At 37.9% G+C, this 21,013-nt stretch overlaps 1 protein-coding gene across 1 annotated transcript in view; it reads left to right on the top strand.

Annotated features, from left to right (window-relative positions):
* AGR3 (anterior gradient 3, protein disulphide isomerase family member) overlaps positions 1-21,013 on the top strand; it is a 41,361-nt gene that overhangs the window by 7,871 nt on the left and 12,477 nt on the right. Inside the window, exons 2-6 of the mRNA XM_053714123.1 lie at positions 4,381-4,515; positions 6,338-6,401; positions 16,055-16,107; positions 17,959-18,035; positions 19,952-20,015. Of these exons, the coding sequence (XP_053570098.1) occupies positions 4,410-4,515; positions 6,338-6,401; positions 16,055-16,107; positions 17,959-18,035; positions 19,952-20,015 (364 nt within the window). The 5' untranslated portion in view covers positions 4,381-4,409. The remainder of the gene's footprint in view (positions 1-4,380; positions 4,516-6,337; positions 6,402-16,054; positions 16,108-17,958; positions 18,036-19,951; positions 20,016-21,013) is intronic.

The following is a 21,013-nucleotide window of genomic DNA, read 5'->3' as shown; positions in this document are numbered from 1 at the left end:
TACTTTACATGCCACCCAGCTGGCAACATTTTATGTGGAGAACACTGTATGTGTGTCTGTCTATATATATATATAAACTGAAAATATAGCCTGTTAGTGGCAGTGACATCGTCAGGTGACCAGGGGGCACTAGCTCCACCAACATAATGGCTACCCACATGTTCCCCCAAAAACGGGATCAGTACTCACTCAATTGCCCACCATAACTTTGCACAGGGTCCCCTCAGCTCTGCCTGAACTTTCTTACCCAATGTGCCAAGCCCAACCACTATACACAGAACTCTCCTAAACAGCCACCCCTGTCATAGCCCTAAAACACCAGTGGGGCTCCGGCAAGTGCAGCCCCTCTATAAGAAAAGCACAAACTTATTAAGAAATGTTAAATCAAACAGAATAGAAACCATTTTATAATGAGTAAGAACAAAAATACAGTAAAATAACTTTTAACACCTGAGATCTTGTATCTTTGAGCCCTTATAACGTTTGTGCGCAGTATTTTTTAATATAATTTTTATTACATAGTGTTTTTATGATTGCAACTGTACTGCGTAATATATTTTTGATGTGTTTTGTGCAACTTTTTTGTTTTGCGAAACAGTTAACTAGAGCTCTGACGATGCAGTAATCATTCTAGCGTTAATCGCATTTGCGCTCACACATTTGCATTTACTTTCAACTTGTAATACGAGCACTACACCCAACGAACGACTTTTAGATCAGTATCTGTGCATATTCTTCTTTATAGTAGTGTGTATTACATGCATATAAATAAAGTATGTGACTTTAATTTAAAAAAAGCTGTTTACTGATAAATCCATAATAAAATTACAGAAATGCTTAACACTAAAGGGTCTAAAGGCCCAGTCACATATATAATTTCTGCTAATCAATGTTAGTTTGGCCTTCAGTTAAATAGAAGTATTTGTTTAAACAAATATGATACCATTCAGTCTGTAACTGAAAATAGGAAAAATGAAATGGCATTTTGTATGTATAAAAATAGACAAAAATTACAGTACTCCAACAGTATACACTATACAGTATTAAATGAACAGTCTTACACCAGTTTCCATATTATTTACTGTGGCTCCCCAGTACAGTTCGATTAATCAAGGTTCAATATCACCTCTACTTGTATGAATACTTACATACTTACATTACATGTCTTGCCACATGAGATCCTCAATGGCTCTAACATACTCTAAAAATCTAAGTTTAAGGGCCCATTTAATTTTACCTACAGATCAGAAGTCACCCACTGGAGCTGAGAATAAATTCTACTTAAAGGGACAGTCTAGTCAAAATTAAACTTTCATGATTCAGATAGGGCATGCAATTTTTAACAACTTTCCAATTTACTTTTATCATCAAATTTACTTTGTTCCCTTGGTATTCTTTGTTGAAAGCTAAACCTAGGTTTGACAATTTGCTAATTTCTAAACCCTTGTAGGTCACCTCTTATCTCAGTGCATTTTGACAGTTTTCACAGCTAGACAGCGCTAGTTCATGTGAGCCATATAGATAACATTGCGCTCACTCCCGTAGAGTTATTTATGAGTCAGCACTAATTGTCTAAAATACAAGTCTGTCAAAAGAAATGAAATAAGGGGCAGTCTGCATAGGTTTAGATACAAGGTAAGCACAGAGGTAAAAATTATATTAATATAACTTTGTTTGTTATGCAAAACTGGGGAATGGGTAATAAAGGGTTTTCTATCTTTTTATACAATAAAAATTATGGATTGTTCTTTTAAGTAGCATTGCAAATATGGGAAATGTTGATGTATTAAAGGGACATGAAACCCAAAAATGTTCTATTATGATTCAGATATATAATACAATTTTAAACAACTTTCTAATTTACTTCTATTATTTAATCTGTTTTATTCTCTTTGTATAATTTGTTGAAGGAGCAGCAATGCACTAATGGTTTCTAACTGAACAAATGGGTGAGCCAATCACAATCGGTATATACAGGGAGTGCAGAATTATTAGGCAAATGAGTATTTTGACCACATCATCCTCTTTATGCATGTTGTCTTACTCCAAGCTGTATAGGCTCGAAAGCCTACTACCAATTAAGCATATTAGGTGATGTGCATCTCTGTAATGAGAAGGGGTGTGGTCTAATGACATCAACACCCTATATCAGGTGTGCATAATTATTAGGCAACTTCCTTTCCTTTGGCAAAATGGGTCAAAAGAAGGACTTGACAGGCTCAGAAAAGTCAAAAATAGTGAGATATCTTGCAGAGGGATGCAGCACTCTTAAAATTGCAAAGCTTCTGAAGCGTGATCATCGAACAATCAAGCGTTTCATTCAAAATAGTCAACAGGGTCGCAAGAAGCGTGTGGAAAAACCAAGGCGCAAAATAACTGCCCATGAACTGAGAAAAGGCAAGCGTGCAGCTGCCAAGATGCCACTTGCCACCAGTTTGGCCATATTTCAGAGCTGCAACATCACTGGAGTGCCCAAAAGCACAAGGTGTGCAATACTCAGAGACATGGCCAAGGTAAGAAAGGCTGAAAGACGACCACCACTGAACAAGACACACAAGCTGAAACGTCAAGACTGGGCCAAGAAATATCTCAAGACTGATTTTTCTAAGGTTTTATGGACTGATGAAATGAGAGTGAGTCTTGATGGGCCAGATGGATGGGCCCGTGGCTGGATTGGTAAAGGGCAGAGAGCTCCAGTCCGACTCAGACGCCAGCAAGGTGGAGGTGGAGTACTGGTTTGGGCTGGTATCATCAAAGATGAGCTTGTGGGGCCTTTTCGGGTTGAGGATGGAGTCAAGCTCAACTCCCAGTCCTACTGCCAGTTTCTGGAAGACACCTTCTTCAAGCAGTGGTACAGGAAGAAGTCTGCATCCTTCAAGAAAAACATGATTTTCATGCAGGACAATGCTCCATCACACGCGTCCAAGTACTCCACAGCGTGGCTGGCAAGAAAGGGTATAAAAGAAGAAAATCTAATGACATGGCCTCCTTGTTCACCTGATCTGAACCCCATTGAGAACCTGTGGTCCATCATCAAATGTGAGATTTACAAGGAGGGAAAACAGTACACCTCTCTGAACAGTGTCTGGGAGGCTGTGGTTGCTGCTGCACGCAATGTTGATGGTGAACAGATCAAAACACTGACAGAATCCGTGGATGGCAGGCTTTTGAGTGTCCTTGCAAAGAAAGGTGGCTATATTGGTCACTGATTTGTTTTTGTTTTGTTTTTGAATGTCAGAAATGTATATTTGTGAATGTTGAGATGTTATATTGGTTTCACTGGTAAAAATAAATAATTGAAATGGGTATATATTTGTTTTTTGTTAAGTTGACTAATAATTATGCACAGTAATAGTCACCTGCACACACAGATATCCCCCTAAAATAGCTATAACTAAAAACAAACTAAAAATTACTTCCAAAACTATTCAGCTTTGATATTAATGAGTTTTTTGGGTTCATTGAGAACATGGTTGTTGTTCAATAATAAAATTAATCCTCAAAAATACAACTTGCCTAATAATTTTGCACTCCCTGTATATGCAGCCACCAATCAACAGCTAGAACCAAGGTTCTCTGCTGCTCCTGAACTTGTCTAGATAAAGCTTTCAGCAAAGGATAACAAGAGAAGGAAGCAAATTAAATAATAGAAGTAAATTGGAAAACTGTTTAAAATGGTATTCTCTATCTGAATCATACAAGAAAAATGTTGGGTTTCATGTCTCTTTAAAGGGACACTGAAACAAATTTTTTTCTTTCATGATTCAGATAGAGCATGCAATTTCAAACAACTTTCTAATTTACTCCTATTATAAATTTTTCTTCATTCACTTGCTATCTTTATTTGAAAAAGAAGACATCTAAGCTTTTTTTTTTTGTTCAGAACTCTGGACAGCAAGAATAACCCAGGTTATTCACCAAAAATGGGCAGGCATCTAAACTTACATTCTTGCATTTCAAATAAAGATACCAAGAGAATGAAGAAAAATTGATAATAGGAGTAAATTAGAACATTTCTTAAAATTGCATGCTCTATCTGAATCACGAAAGAAAAAAATTTGGGTTCAGTGTCCCTTTAAGTATGGTATGTTATTTTGACATACAAATTGATCTACATATTTTAAACTGTCCATGCACTTATCTTAAACAAACCATGATATATGTAGCAAACCTCAGAAAAATGTGGAATATATGTTCATTAAACACACACTATATTTTAGTCATGTGCAGTTTGATACACCAATGTTAAGGACCAAATAAATGATAAATCTACCTTCTCCAGTAAAATTATGATTAAAGAAAATGGAAACAATTACTTGCAATTCTAGTAATACCTTTGTAAGTAAAGCTGCTAAATTATAATTTTACTTTTTTTCACAGTTTGTTGTAAAAAGTCATCAGAAATCACAATGGTTCATTCCACATTGGCGTTATCACTTGTGCTTATCGCTTGCTCATCCAATTTAGCCTTTGCAATAAGAAAAGGAAGTCGGGCCCCACAGACGCTATCAAGAGGTCATGTATGATTTATTTTGAATAATATTTACAGGTTCCTTATCTGTATGTTTGTATTGGGTACTTGTAAAGCGCAGCTAATCACCCATAAGGGTCTCAAGGTGCTGCTCATTTTATCAACCTCGGAAGGATGAAAGGCTGGGTTGCTACAGACCACAGCCGCAGTGCCTTAGAATGCTGAGCTATAAATAACAATCTATGGCTTTGTAATTATTGAACCTTTTATGACAGCAGCAACCCTGCTATAACCAATAGTGTTTAGTGTGCAAGTAAAATCCAGCCACACTAAAAATCCTAAAGGTTACAAAAACTCTATTAGCCACTATTCTTGAAATGACCAGGTGGAAAATAACATTCTCAGCCCTTTGTTTAAGGGTATAATGATTAAAAAATATATGAAAGTTTTTTTTTAATGAAAACAATGTTACATTTACTTTAAGATTTGATTTAACTTTACATTTTAGCCATGTTGATCTTTATGTAAAATATGAATTTGACTATGGGTAGCTTTGCTCTTACAGTAGGTAGCATAATTTGTTTTTTAAATTGCATAAATAATATATTTCTTCTCCTTTATCTTTGTAATTTTTGCTAACATATTAGAGTTTTGCATCGCTTAGTGACTTACTAATGGTTATCATGGTATTCTATTAACTTTATTATTGTTCTTATAATATGTGTCAAAATATTCTGCAATGTTACATTTAGGACTAGATTACAAGTGGCGCTGTATATTGCGTTTTCACTATCGTGAAAACTCCCTTAGAGTTAAGCTTTTTGCTTTAGTCAGATTGCGCTTGTATTACAAGTTAAAAAAAATTATTTTGCTCAAGTGATAACCCGACTAGCGCAAAAATCTGAACATCGAATATCACGTGCGCATTTACGTATTCCCTCATAGAAGTCAATAATAAAAAAAGTAGAAAAATACTAACACCCGACTATCGCACAAACACGATCGAATTTTCACAATTGCGCTATCTTAACATTAAAATATGAATATTTCATATTCCAATGTTCTCAACATAATGGAATATGTTCTATTTATTCATAATTAAATATTTCTACATTTATATGATATTTTTTTAAACAAATACTGTATATATTTATACCTATATATATATAGATGATTATATTTAGTTGTAGCTATATACAGATATATATAGGAATATATATTTAAAAATACCTAGAACATATTCTGCTATGTGCAGAACATTGAAAGTATTTACAGTAAATACATAGTTAAACATATCTATATACATACAAATACATTTTTAGCAATGTATCTGTATGTGTGTCTATGTTAAAGTATTTTGGCGGCTTTTTTTTCTTCTAACACCGAGATCTCTTATCTTTTAGCCCTTATAATTTTTGTGTGCAATATTTTTTAACATCATTTTTATTAGACAGTGTTAATATGAGTGTATCTGTACGTTGTTATGTATTTTTACAGTGTTTCGTGCAACTTTTTAGTTTCGCAAAACAATTAACCACAGCTCTGAAATCACGATAAGAATTGTAGCATAAATCACGGTTGAGCTAGCGCAGTCGCAATTTCGATCAACTTGCAATATAAGCGCAATTAAAATGGATTGCAAAAACACGATATAGCTTGCGCAAAAACATGTTCACCTCACTTGTAATCTAGTCCTTAGTGCATAAATACAGAAAAAGATTGAGGTACAACACTTTTATGCAAAGTGATCTGCAGAACAGGTGGCTTGTGACAAAGTACATTGTTAGTGTTACAGTTTACAAAAAATGCAATTCTTACATTTATGAATGATCGTTCTAATTATGTTTCTAAAAATGATTTTTGCAGGCTGGGGAGATGATATCACATGGGTTCAAACCTATGAAGAAGGCCTTTACAATGCAAAGAAAGGGTAACAAAAAGTTGTAACCTCTGTATTTTCCCTTAAATAATATATTTAAGATTTATAATGAAAAAACAAAGCCTAACTGTATTACATAATAGTATAAATTTTATTTGGGGTGCACTTCACAACTTCTGTCACAGAGGTCATACTCCAAGTGTCATAATATTAGTTGCACCATTATTTACTGTTTAAACGGACATATAACCCAAAATATTTTGTTCGTGATTCACATAGAACATGCAATTTTAAACAACTTTCCAATTTACTTCCATTATCAAATTTTCTTAATTTTCTCTGTATTTTTTGTTGAAAAGTAGGAAGCATGAACATGTCTTCAGCACTATATGGCAGTCATTTTGCAAAAATGTTACACATTTGCAACAGCACTAGATGGAAGCAGATTTTTCTACCATGTAGTTCTCCAGATATGTACACGCTACCTACCTGTGTATTTCCTCAACAAAGCATAACATGAGAACAATGTGAATTTGATAATAGAAGTCAAATGGATTTTTTTTTTATGGTGTTGTCTATCTGAATCATGAAAGAAAATTGTTGGGTCTCATGCCCATCTAACATGAAAATGGATATCATACTATATCACCATTAATTTTTTAGCTCATTTTAAAGCATTGTAATCTGTACTTAGTTTTCTGTTGTATTTTTTAATTTAAAAAGCAATTAGTTGTGGCAGGTGATGATTTGCAAACTAGATATTCTTAGCTCAAAGAAAATTGAAAATTCTGAGGGCTTGATATTCAAAAGACCTTATATTGTAACGTAGGAGTCTCTACACATCAAAAACCCTGCATAGTGAGATAAACATCTTTAAAATTATATATTTGTTTCTAACATTTTTTTGGGACCTCTCTGTCCTCACATTCGCAAAGTTGCAGTAACAAAAATCAAAATGTCATTCCCCCATAGACTTCAATGGAGCCGAAAAAGTTGAAACATACCACAAGTCGTGCAAACATAATCGCGGTTATTTAAAAGCGCAACATAAGAAGATATTATGGCATATTTCATAATCCAATATGTTTTATTTATTCGTAAAGAGATATTTAAATATATGTCTGATGGATATTTGCACAAATAAATATTTAAACATCTATTTATACATGATTATATATAGGTAAAGATATATATATATATATATATATATATATATATATATATATATATATATATATATATATATATATATCTAAAGATAAAAATGGATGGGGAGAGATAGCTAGTATATAACTTCTATAGTTAAATACAGAAAAAATAGATGCAATTGCATCCAATGGTGCAGGCCCTTTTGAATTCATATATATGGTTATATTAAAGAGAGAAATAGGTACAGAATTTCGACAAACTCTGAATAAAGAAAGGGACTTCAGCACTCTTTTGAAAAAATCTTAATTCAATTTATTCCAGAAACAGATCTAAAAACAGCGGATCTTTGCATTAACTGTAAGCAAAATTCCTATACACCAAAACATCCAAAACAACAACCTAATTCAGAGAAGACCTGTATAAAGGTATTTCTACTATACTCCAAACAATTAACTATTATAGATAAACATATTAGCATAGTGCCTATACAGCGATTAACATCACAAGCATAAAACAATACTAAAAGTGACTAATCCAAAGATCAAAGACAGGTTGTCGCATCCAATGTTGCAAAATATTTACAAAAAGCATGTAACATTAATGAGAGTTTGTATTGCTACAAGCTAACAAGACCAAAGTAGCGAATGAAAGGTAACACTGCCAATTGGCTCACACATGTCTCACAGAACTGAGAGAAGTAAAAGTTCACTTTACCATATCGTCAGCTGGATCGGTTATTCGATAACGCTCTTACTACCAGTGCTGTTTCGATGTTACACTGTAAGACGTAAAAGTTTACTTTACCATATCATCAGCTGAATCGGTTAAGACTGTGTTAATGGTAGACATTTCCACTTTGTTTGCTTTTGAATCCTCCAGACATGTACAGACTGCGCTTAGTCCAGCGCTATAACGCCTCTCTTGGGCTCGATGTCATCCGAGGTCAGCTTCTTTGCTGTAGCAAATACCAAACACATATACAGGCCATATGCTGGATCCCAAATGCTATTTCAGCATTCAATCTTTATCCGGTCAGCATTCGATCTTTATCTGATTAGTCTTTTGTAGGTGTCTTTATCCTTATCTTTCTCCTGTAATCTGATTTCTCATACAGACAGGGAATCCATGTAAGATCACCTCTAAGGTTGTGACCAGAATGCTCACTCCTCCTTCGCCATTATGGTTTGGAAAAACTCAGCTGTGGGGCTTGTCATTAGGAATTGACGCAAATGATAGTCAATACCGCTCTCGTTACCAGTACTACTTTGATGTTACGATGTCATCAGGTAAACTCTCAAGGTGGCCAGTTTGTGTAGCATATCGGGGAGCTTGCCTACGTACGTTTCACCCCTATATTGCTCCAAAAATACAGTGGCTTCATCAGGGCTAATTACTAAGGGACAGGTGATTCCTTTAGTACCAAATGCCCCACCTCCATTAGTGATGTCATAGTGGTGTTCCCATACAAATTTAGTTTATATTAAAAGGTACCACAAAGCATGATCCTTTAACATTAAAAACACACACATGTACTTAAATCAATGTGACCTAAGGTGCACAGGGATCAGCGTTCACCATGCTACGATATCTAATAATGTTATATAGTCTATAAAAATGAAGCAAACTACAGTCTCTCATTTAAACCTCGTCTAGGATACCTGGTTTTTAACACATAAATCCAACAAGTCTCTTTCTGTAACAGTACTATGTCATTGTTACCTCCTCTGTTATTAACCATTCCTTTATCTATGGCCATTATTTTCAAATAAGACGCATTAGATTGATGGAACTCAGTAAAGTGTCTTGCAATGGTAGTATTCCTATTATGTGTAATATCGTCTCTATGTTCCTGAATTCTGTCCTTTAGGAACCTTTTAGTTTTCCCACATAGAATCTGGGGCAAGAACAGTGTATCAGATAAATTACACCCACTGAATTACAATTGAAAAAATATTTTATGCCATACCTCTTATTACCCCCTGCTGAAAATCTCTTTGCTTTTTCCATGTAAGGGCAATACACACATTGGCCACAAGGGTAGTTGCCTTTCACCCCTCTATCTTTTCTCAACCATTCTGCATTTGATGGACTTCTATTGTACATACTTCGTACCAAATGATCTTTTAAATTTGGTGACTTTTGTGCTACCATTAAAGCAAAAGTACCCACCTTTTCTTTTATTTTATCCTAAAATGTGCCAATTAGTGATGTCGCAAGCATAAAAATTTGGGTTCGTGAATGGCGAACGCGAACTTCCACAACTGTTCGCGAATGGGCGAACCGGGCGAACCTCCATAGACTTCAATAGGCAGGCAAACTTTAAAACCCACAGGGACTCTTTCTGGCCACAATAGTGATGGAAAAGTTGTTTCAAGGGGACTAACACCTGGACTGTGGCATGCCAGAGGGGGATCCATGGCAAAACTCCCATGGAAAATAACATAGTTGATGCAGAGTCTGATTTTAAGCCATAAAGGGCATAAATCACCTAACATTCCTAAATTGTTTGGAATAACATGCTTTAAAACATCAGGTATGATGTTGTATCGATCAGGTAGTGTAAGGGTTACGCCCGCTTCACAGTGACAGACCAAACTTCCCGTTTGCTTGGTCGGTCCTCCTACTTCAATTATTGGGCACTGCACGTGCAATCTAATGTGCCACCAGATAGGAGTGGTGTGTTAAGTAGTACTATTCTTATCAGTTTAATCCCTGTTACGTCCCCTATCAGGGAACGTGTATATGGCATCGATTTTAGGAACCGGGAGATGGAAAAAGATGCTTGGTCGGTCCTCCTACTTCAAATTTGGGGCACTGCGTGTGCAATCTAAAGTGCCACCAGATAGGAGTGGTGTGTTAAGTAGTACTATTCCTATCAGTTTAATCCCTGTTATGTGCCTTTTTTTGGTTTGGTTTTTGAAGCCACAGTGCAGCACCAGAGGCCAGAAAAATTAGGCATGTACACATGCCTAACAAATTAGGTATTGTTGATGTTTGTTTCCCAGGCAGAAAGTGCCCTAAAACATTGTGGCTTGAACCCTAGTTGGTGGCGGATAAGTCATGCAAGTCATCCGGCATTCAGAGATAAAATACAGCAGCGTGTGGACCATTTTTAGCCCAAGGAAGCTCATCTCATCAGGCCTTTTTTAGTCGAATGTATCGCTCACTGTCAGTCCCTTCGGGATCCATCCCTCATTCATCTTAATAAAGGTGAGGTAATCTAGACTTTTTTGACCTAGGCGACTTCTCTTCTCAGTGAAAATACCTCCTGCTGCACTGAAGGTCCTTTCTGACAGGACACTTGAAGCAGGGCAGGCCAGAAGTTCTATCGCAAATTGGGATAGCTCAGGCCACAGGTCAAGCCTGCACACCCAGTAGTTAAGGTAGTTCATCGCTCCTCAGAGTGTCGATATCTGCAGTTAAGGCGAGGTAGTCTGCTACCTGTCGGTCGAGTCATTCTATGAGGGTGGACCCCGAAGGGCTGTGGCGATGCGTAGGACTTAAAAAGCTCCGCATGTCCTCCATCAACAACACGTCTGTAAAGCGTCCTGTCCTTGCCGGCGTGGTCGTGGGAGGAGGAGGATTACTTTCACCTCTTCCCCTGTTAGATTCTCGTTGTGCTGTGACATCACCCTTATACGCTGTGTAAAGCATACTTTTTAATTTATTTTGGAACTGCTGCATCCTTTCCGACTTGTGGTAATTCGGTAACATTTCAGGCACTTTATGCTTATACCGGGGTCTAGTAGCGTGGACACCCAGTACAGGTCGTTCTCCTTCAGCCTTTTTATACAAGGGTCCCTGAACAGGCACGACAGCATTAAAGACCCCATTTGCACAAGGTTGGATGCCGAGCTACTCATGTCCCGTTCCTCGTCCTCAGTGATCTCACTGAAGGTATGTTCTTCCCCCCAGCCACGTACAACACCACGGGTACCAGATAGGTGACAATGAGCACCCTGGCATGCCAGTTGTGGTTGGTCTTCCTCCTCCTCCTCAAAGCCACATTACTTCTCTGACTTCTCTTCCTCACAATCTTCTTCCAGCGTTGCCGCAGGTCCAGCAAGCGATGCTGATAAGGCTGTTTCTGGTGGTGATGGTGACCACAACTCTTCCTCTTCACGCTCATCTATGGCCTGATCCAGCACTCTTCGCAGGGCACGCTCCAGGAAGAAAACAAATGGTATGATGTCGCTGATGGTGCCTTCGGTGCGACTGACTAGGTTTGTCACCTCTTCAAAAGGACGCATGAGCCTACAGGCATTGCGCATGAGCGTCCAGTAACGTGGCAAAAAAATTCCCAGCTCTGTCCTAGCACCCCGGTCATAAAATAGTCGCTAGCTGCTTTTTCTTGTTGGATCAGGCGGTCGAACATTAGGAGTGTTGAATTCCAACGTGTCGGGCTGTCGCAAATCAAACGCCTCACTGGCATGTTGTTTCGCCGCTGGATATCTGAAAAGTGCGCCATGGCCGTGTAGGAACACCTGAAATGGCCACACACCTTCCTGGCCTGCTTCAGGACGTCCTGTAAGCCTGGGTACTTACGCACAAAGTGTTGTAAAATCAGATTACACACATGTGCTATGCACGGCACATGTGTCAACTTGCTCAAATTCAATGCCGCCACCAAATTTCTTCTGTTGTCACTAACCACTTTGCCGATCTCCAGTTGGTGCAGAGTCAGCCACTGATCCACCTGTGCGTTCAGGGTGGACAGGAGTGCTGGTCCGGTGTGACTCTCTGCTTTCAGGCAAGTCAACCCCAAGACGGCGTGACACTGCCGTATCCGGGATGTGGAATAGTACCTGGGGAGCTGGGGGGGTGCCGTTGATGTGGAGCAAGACACAGCAGCAGAAGAGGACTCAGCCAAGGAGGTTGTGGAAGAGGATGGAGTAGGAGGAGTAGAAGAGGTGGCAGCAGGCCTGCCTGCAAGTCGTGGCGGTGTCACCAACTCCTCTGCAGAGCCACGCATTCCATGCTTGGCAGCCATCAGAAGGTTTACCCAATGCGCAGTGTAGGTGATATACCTGCCCTGACCATGCTTTGCAGACCAGATATCAGTGGTCAGATGGACCCTTGCCCCAAGACTGTGTGCCAGACATGCCATTAGTTCGTTTTGCACAATCGAGTACAGGTTGGGGATTGCCTTTTGTGCAAAGAAATTTTGGCCGGGTACCTTCCACTGCGGTGTCCCTATAGCTACAAATTTTTTGAACGCCTCAGACTCCACCAGCTTGTATGGTAAAATCTGGCGGGCTAAGAGTTCAGTCAAGCCAGCTGTCAGATGCCGAGCAAGGGGGTGACTTTGTGACATTGGCTTCTTATGCTCAAACATGTCCTTCACAGACACCTGACTGTGGGCAGATGAGCAGGAACTGCTCAAGGCGAGACACGGAGTGGCAGATGGTTGATAGGGGGCAAGGAGGACAGCAGTGGTTGACGTGGCTGAAGATGCTGGACCAGGAGGAGGATGGCGGCTTTGAGTTTGTGTGCTGCTCGTACTCATGTGTTAATCCCATAGGCGTTTGTGATGTGCGATCATGTGCCTTCGCAAAGCAGTTGTCCCTAGGTGGGTGTTAGACTTACCACGACTCAGTTTCTTTTGGCACAGGTTGCAAATGGCATCACTGTTGTCAGAGGCAGACACACAAAAAAAATGCCACACTGCTGAGCTCTGCAATGACGGCATTCTGGTGGTGGCAACAGCATGCGTTGATTGGCGTGCTGTTTGGCTGACCCCGGGTGCCGATGCATGCTGTCTGACTGTGCCACTAGCTTCTTGTGACGACCTCCCCCTCCTTCCAACTCGTCTCCTCCTCCTCTCTGTCTCCCCATCTGAACTTTCCCCCTCTTCTTCTTCTCTTCTAGTGGGCACCCACGTGACATCCACGGACGCATCGTTATCATTAACCGCTTCACTTGTATCTGACAACTCAGCAAAGGAAGCAGCAGCGGGTACAACATCATCATCATCATTACACCGTACGTCCATGTGTGTAATGCTGCCTGACTGAGACATATCCCTGTTATCTACATACTCTGCAATAATGGTTGCGCATCAATATCACTCATTTCTTCCAACTGATGTGTAAATAACCCCTCTGACAGATCAAGTGAAGCGGCTGTGGTGCTAGTGTTGGTGGTGGCAGCAGGCGGAGGATGGTGCGTCAAGGTTCCGAGCGGAAGCTGTAGAAGATTGGGTGTCCTGTGTTAGCCAGTCAACTATGTCCTCAGAAATCTTCGAGTTCCGGGTACGTGGCCTCTGAACACTGGGCATTATTCTAGGGCCAAAGGGAATCACAGCACCACGAACACGACGGCCCCTGCGGGGTGGCCTGCCTCTGCCTGTCATTTTTTTTTCGATTAGTGGTTCTATGCGTGCAAGCTACTGTGACAACAGATATGAAATATATACCGGGGTGCACAGCAAACAATAGATATTGTCCAGTAATCAGAAGGCACTCTCCGGATTGCAATATTATCCTTTAATCAGCGTGACATTTCTGGGTTTCACCCCATCCTCTGACCTTATATATATATAGTGGAACAAAAGGAAGGTCCGGACAGGGAGCTCAAAGCAAAAGTGAATATTTATTAGCAACAGAATAAAAGCTTCTAAGATGTATATACAAGGCAAATGGCTATGATGGACAGCAGAAAAGGGGCTGGGGTGGGCTTCTGACGCGTTTCAGCTCCTTGGGAGCCTTAATCATAGACAGATATATATATATAGATTATAGATGTGTATGTATATATATAGATATATATATATATATTTCATTATTATTATTTTTTCTTGCGACTCATTAAATAATTGTAGCTCCTGAAGGCTGGTTTCTGTGGACAGCCACCAGGTAATTTTTGTATTATAATAGATCATTAAAGGGAAGCTAAAGTCAAAATTAAACTTTCATGACCCAGCTAGAATATCTCGTTTTAGGATACTTTCCTATTTACTTAAATTATGAAATTGTGCACTCTTTTTATATGCACACTTTCTGAGGCATCAGCTACTACTAGGCATGTGTAAGAGTTCACAGTGTATATGTAAATGAGTCTGTGATTAGCTGATGACTGTCACATGGTACTGCAAATTGAAGTCATTTTAAAAATATGTCAGAAAAAAAATCTAGTGCTAACGTAAAATTCAGAGTATTGTATTTTTATAACACACTTGCTAATTATGCAATGTTACTGTATTCAATGGGAATTTAACCATTATCTATTCTGGCCTTATAAATACATTTTACCTTATTCATGACCTCTTCCCTAACTCGAATAAACCTAAGTACACTGTCCTGGTTTACCCACTGTAATTTACCCTATCCACAACCTCACCTAACCAAAATTTCCCCATTGCAAATTTTTGTAACACTAAGCACTCCTTTTAACAGTTCTCCCATTACAAATCTTACTCTAGGGGGCTGATTCCTTTCAAAGTAATTAGTGTTTTGAGTATTTTAATAAAAGCTTGGCACATTTAAAGTTGCGAGAATAAACAGTGAGATCTGTAGGGCGAAAATGAGAATTACACAGGGATTTGAGAGACAATTTCATACATGCCCATGGAACGCCCATTTTCAACCCATTTTATGAAAAAACAATAACACTTTGTATTTTGTACTTATAAGTATGAATAACTCTATGTTATGCAGTATATGCCCCTAAGCAAGATACCCTGTTTTCAGGATAAAAATGGCTTTATATAATTACACAAGGAAAATAGAAGCACTGACAATCACTATTAAAGAATCTCGCCAGTCCAGAGACTTTTATAAAATTTGGCTCTAACTCACTACAATACAGAAAACTACAATACCCCCTCATATGTGATCCATAACCCCTGTCTAAAGGGCCATTCTTGGCATTAATTATGCTTAGGCTTAATTACAGTGAAGATCAGATTGTGCTTAATTATTTGTGGCGGGCCCGGGTAACTCTTAATTGTGATGTGTGGTATCGAGCTTAAGGACAATTGTGGCCTGAGTGACTATATTATCAAAGGATAGGATTCATAGTTGAATGTAGGTGGGGGAAATTGTGGTTCAACTTTATTGCAGTGGAGAAGGGATCTCAGACAGTGTTCTCTCTAAGACCCCATTTTGTGAGCGGCCCAGCAGTGAAACAGTTAATTAAGCTACCACGCCCTGCAGTTAGGAATTACTACACAATGCAGACCACAAGATATGGTTCCCTTATTAATTGTTTCACTGCTGGGATGGTTAAAAAAATAGGGCTTTAGAGGGAACATTGGTCACAGGTTTAGAGGGCTATATCAATAGCACCTTTATAATAACAATACTAGTTTTATAGTGACTAGGGCTCATCCAGGTGGTAATAACAGGCAAAAGTTGTCACTAAAAATAATAGTTTGGGTTTGATATTATTGTTCAGATTCAGATTTTTTGTTTGCATAGCAGCTTAATTTGACTGGTTTGTATTAGACCTAGCCCAATGTGTATGGTACATTTAATCAGTTTGCAATTCATATACTTTTTTGAAATACAGTGAGAATTGTTTCCATAAAATTCACTCAATCTATTTTTTTTTTCCAGTAATAAGCCTCTTATGGTAATTCATCACCTAGAAGAATGCCAGTATTGCCAAGGTAACTAAATATAAAACAAATGATACACAAGTTACAGTTACAACTTTAAAGCAAACTATACACACGCACAATGAATCTTGCTTTTAATATTAAATGTGCAAATTTGAAAACCCAGTGAGATAGTCAATTTGGTAACTGCCTATCTGCATGTTCAAATGTATTGTCAGTCAGTCTTATTGCAACTAATTCTTCCATACCTCTAATCAATTATTTTAATGATATCAAACTGAAAAGATGTTCTATCATGAAAGAGCAGCAATAAACCATGCTAATGATTAGATTCCATGAAAACAAAAATAAAATATGTTTAAATGCGTAATTCACAAACTGTATCTCATTGGTCTAGACACAAGAATTGTGAACTGGATAGAATGCTGGCTTAGGGAAGAAGTGTCTTAGTAAATGGAGTACATTCAGCAGAGGTGACAGTTACTAGTGGTGTTCCTCAAGGGTCAGTTCGGAGGCCTGTTTTGTTTAACATATTTATCTGAGATATCAGCAAAGGGCTACAGGGGAAAGTATGTCTGTTTGCAGATGATACAAAGATTTGTAATAGAGTTGATGTTCGGGGTGGGGGTGCATTGGACAAAATGACAAATTGAGAAGTGATATACAAAAATTGGAAGATTAGATAAATGACTGAAATCAAATTTAACACTGCAAAGTGTAAAATTATGCTTTTAGGAAAGAAAAATCCAAACGTTAATTACAGACTCAATGACACTTTAGTGACTGTTACAAATGAGGAATGGGGCCTGGGAATTATTATTTCAAATGGTTTAAAATTTAAGTTAAGTGGTAATTTAGTTATTTTGTAGCTAGCTTAGGTTTTATTTTATAGGTAAGTATTTATTTTTAAATAGGAATTATTTAGGTAATAATTGTAAGTTTTATTTAGATTTATTTTAATTATATTTAAGTTAGGGGGTGTTAGGGTTAGGGTTAGGGTTAGGCTTAGGGTTACGTTAGGGTTAGGTTTAGGGGTTAATATTTTTATGTAGTGATGTGGGAGGCCAGAGGTTTAGGGGTTAATAGGTTTATTATAGCGGCGGTGTTGGCGGCGGCAGATTAGGGGTTAATAATCTTTAAATAGTGTTTGCGATGCGGGAGGGTGGTGTTTAGGGGTTAATAGGTTTATTATAGTGGCAACGATGTCGGGGAATAGGAGTTAATAATTTTTTTACGTGGCGGCCTCTAAAAGGTTAAAAACCTAGGTAAAGTACCAACCTGGACCTGCCGAGCTTGTTGCTTATGATCCAGTCAGCGGCACTACTTACACAGCTTGGTCATGCAACTAGCAGAGTGCTTTGTAAGTGATCTGATTGTGAATTCCTATTATTAAAGCAGAAAGTAGTGGTAAGGACGGGTCAGGATTCCCATAAGGCAGAGCAGGCACCTGCACAGTGATGCCAGGGGACACCTCTTCCCAGCGCTTTAATGACATGCTGGATTTAACTGTTGCTGCAGTATATTGCAGTCAGGAATGCCTAGAGGGTATTATTTGTATCTCTGATTGGCTGTAATGTGCAGCCAATTTACATGCAACTTTGCACTCAATTTAGCTGTAGAAAACCCCAAATCATGAATTTCTAAATTTGCAAAAATGTGGCCTTTATGTGATATCTGCTGTCACAAGACATTTTGGAGCTTTATTATAGTGACCTGCATAGGATCTAGGCCTTCACCTGCTAAATTCTGCTTCAGTCTGATCTATTTCTATTTTAATTAAGAAAAGTATTATGCATGCAATGTATTTTATGAAAGTTTAACTTTTTTAAAGTTGATTTTCAATATTTTCATATATTTCAATTGAAATATAATAATTAAAAATAATTGGCTTTCTTTTGTCAGGATTGAAGAAAGTATTTGCAGAAAGTGAAGAAATTCAGGAACTTGCAAAAGAGCAATTTATAATGCTCAATCTTATGGTAGGTACATTGCTTGTGGTCTTAACTATCAGTATCTTGGCTTATATTAAAGGTTGAAATTTACAACCCTGTAACCCATAAAGTTACACAGTGCAGATATTTTCATTGCTAGAATGTATTTTCAAAGTAATAAATATGTATCTTTTGTAACCATTCTATGTATTAAACTTGTATGTTAAACTTAGAATTTCACTCAACCTAAGTTTTGTTTTGTTTTTTTTACTTTGAATATGTTTATAATTGAGTTTTAATACAGAAAAATCTAATTTAATCCCTTTTAATGCCACATGGTTGATGGATTTCTTTCAGCAAATGGGTCATATTTGAATACATTTGTTCTGAATGTGTGTTTTTCTGATTATAGGTTGTGAGAAATCACTGTGGGGAGGGGGGTGTAAGCATGGTAGGGCTGGTATGTCTGTGTATGAGTAAGTGGGCACCTTGATACATAAAGGTGGGATATTTTGACCTAGAATTTAGTAGTTCAATGGCAATGATACCTTCACCCTCTTCCAAATGTTTATTGGTTATTTTTATTTTAAATCAATGATCCCTGGTTGTCTACTATAGGGTGTAAGACCCCTCTGTTCCTCTCTGGGCAATCATAAGAGACACAAATGAAGCAAATCTGAGCTATAATTCTTGAAGTACGGGGGGCAGCTGATTTCCTCTTTCCCACAGCAGCCCCAAAAAATGTATGTATACCAGGTGGGACAATGTCTGGGGTTGTATGTAAAAGTAGTAGAGCGTATAGTGGTAAGAGAGTGAGTGTACTTAAAGGGACAGTCTACACCAGAATTGTTATCATTTAAAGAGATAGATAATCACTTTATTACCCATCCCCCAGTTTTGCATAACCAACACAGTTATATTAATATAATTTTTACCTATGTGATTACCTTCTATCTAAGCTTCTGCAAACTGCCCCCTTTTTTCTGTTCTTTTGACAGACTTGCATTTTAGCATTTACTAGCTGTCAGTTAAAGGAACTGAACCAACAAATTGATACTATGTAAGCACTCAGTTAAGACCCTAAAGTATATTGGAGATTGAAAAAATTGTCAAGCAAATTAAAATATAAAACTTATTTAAAACAATGGGCATATAGTTAAAACTAAAATGCTAGCAAGTAGAGTATCCGTTTAAAAAAAAATATATATACGGGAGGTCACCGGGTGACTAATGGATGTATCAGCCACAGAACATAGGCAGCAAAGTCAGGATGTAATACACAAATTCATAGAGTGGTAAAAGACTTGCATTTTAGCCAATCAGTGCCGACTCCTATGTAACTCCATGGGCATGAGCACAATGTTATCTCTATGGCGCACATTAACTAACGCCCTCTAGTTGTGAAAAACTGTCAAAATCCATTCAGATAAGAGGCGGCCTTCAAGGGCTAAGAAATTGGTATAGGAGCCTACCTAGGTTTAGCTTTTAACTAAGAATACCAAGAGAACAAAGCAAAATTGATGATTAAAAAAAAATTGGAAAGTTGTTTATGACATGCCCTATCTGAATCATGAAAGTTTATTTTTGACTAGACTGTCCCTTTAAGGGTACCTGTTTGTGTGCATAAGGGAGGGAGAGTACCACGGGAGGAGTGCATAACAGTGATATGGACAACTTCATATTCATCTTTCCCAAGATAATCAGGTTCATTGGTGGGATAGTGGAGAATGGGATAAAAGTCATATAATCTTAAAAAAAATAACTAAAATTAAGATGTGTTCTTTAGTTAATTAATTGGTGGTAGCATAGTGTTCAGGGGTCACCTGCACATGTAAAGCAGAACCCCAAAGCACTATACATCTAGAGTAGGTGCAACAGAAGCATCTAGTGTTCTCTCCTCCCCCCCCCCCCCCCCATGCTTTAGCTGGGGAAGTAATTATTTATTTTTGCTTTTTCCTCCATAGCATGAAACTACAGATAAAAACCTTGCACCTGATGGTCAATATGTTCCTCGAATAATGTTTGTTGGTAAGTGGAAATCATATTGCATGTTTGTTGTATTAAAAAAAAGCAACACACAGGACAAAGAAAACCTGACGGTAATGAATTTATTATAACGTTTTTTTTTAAATCACAGCTTTGTGGATTGTTCAGCAAAGGTTCATCAATTCTCTTAATACCAGAAACGTCACCGTATTAGACTTAATTATAAAGGTTTCTTCTGACACATATTGCCCTAGATTACAAGTGAAGCACAAAAACATTAGCGCTAACACCAATCAAGTTATATGAATATTGCTCTCATTCTTGCGTTCATATTATAAGTTTAAAGTAAAAAGTTAGTAAAAGCCTCAGGTGTGATATCATCTGGAGGTCTGATAGCAAGACCTCGCTAAGTCCCTCTCCCCACAGACTTCTATGAGGATGCTACAAAACCCTGTTCTGGCTTTTGCTCAAGTGCTAACACTTGCGCTAAACTAAGTGTGCTAAAGCTAAAGGTGCATTAAGAAATATTTAAATAGCATTTTATTTTAAATATAACTATATATTTTATATATGGTCTTTAAATGGAGTTCGCGTTATTTCCTGTGACCAAAAGGGAGGAGGAAGGGTATAATAGCGCTATTATAAGCAAGAAAACCTTTAATGACCATGTACATCACGGTCGTAAAGGGGTTAATGGTGCCTGTACGCGTGTGTTTCATAAGAGAGGGAGAGTAATACGGGAGGAGTGCTTAACGGTGATAGGACAACTTTATTTTCATCTTTCCCAAGATGATCAGGTTCATTGGTGGGATAGTGGAGGGATGGGGCAAAAGTTATATATAAAAAAATAACTCAAATTAAGACGTCTTCTTTAGTTAACTTTTTTTTATATTTGTATGAATTTTTATTAGATAGTGTTAATATGAGTATAACTGTAAATTTGTATGTATTTATGCTGTGTTTAGTGCAACTTTTTTAGAGGGTTTCAGTTCCGCTAACCCGACAAGCATAAAATGCGATTGTGCTCTCGCAATCGTGTT

The sequence above is a fragment of the Bombina bombina genome, chromosome 5, assembly GCF_027579735.1.
Source record: "Bombina bombina isolate aBomBom1 chromosome 5, aBomBom1.pri, whole genome shotgun sequence".
Lineage (NCBI taxonomy): Eukaryota > Metazoa > Chordata > Amphibia > Anura > Bombinatoridae > Bombina > Bombina bombina.
This window is presented reverse-complemented; position numbering and strand designations above follow the sequence as displayed.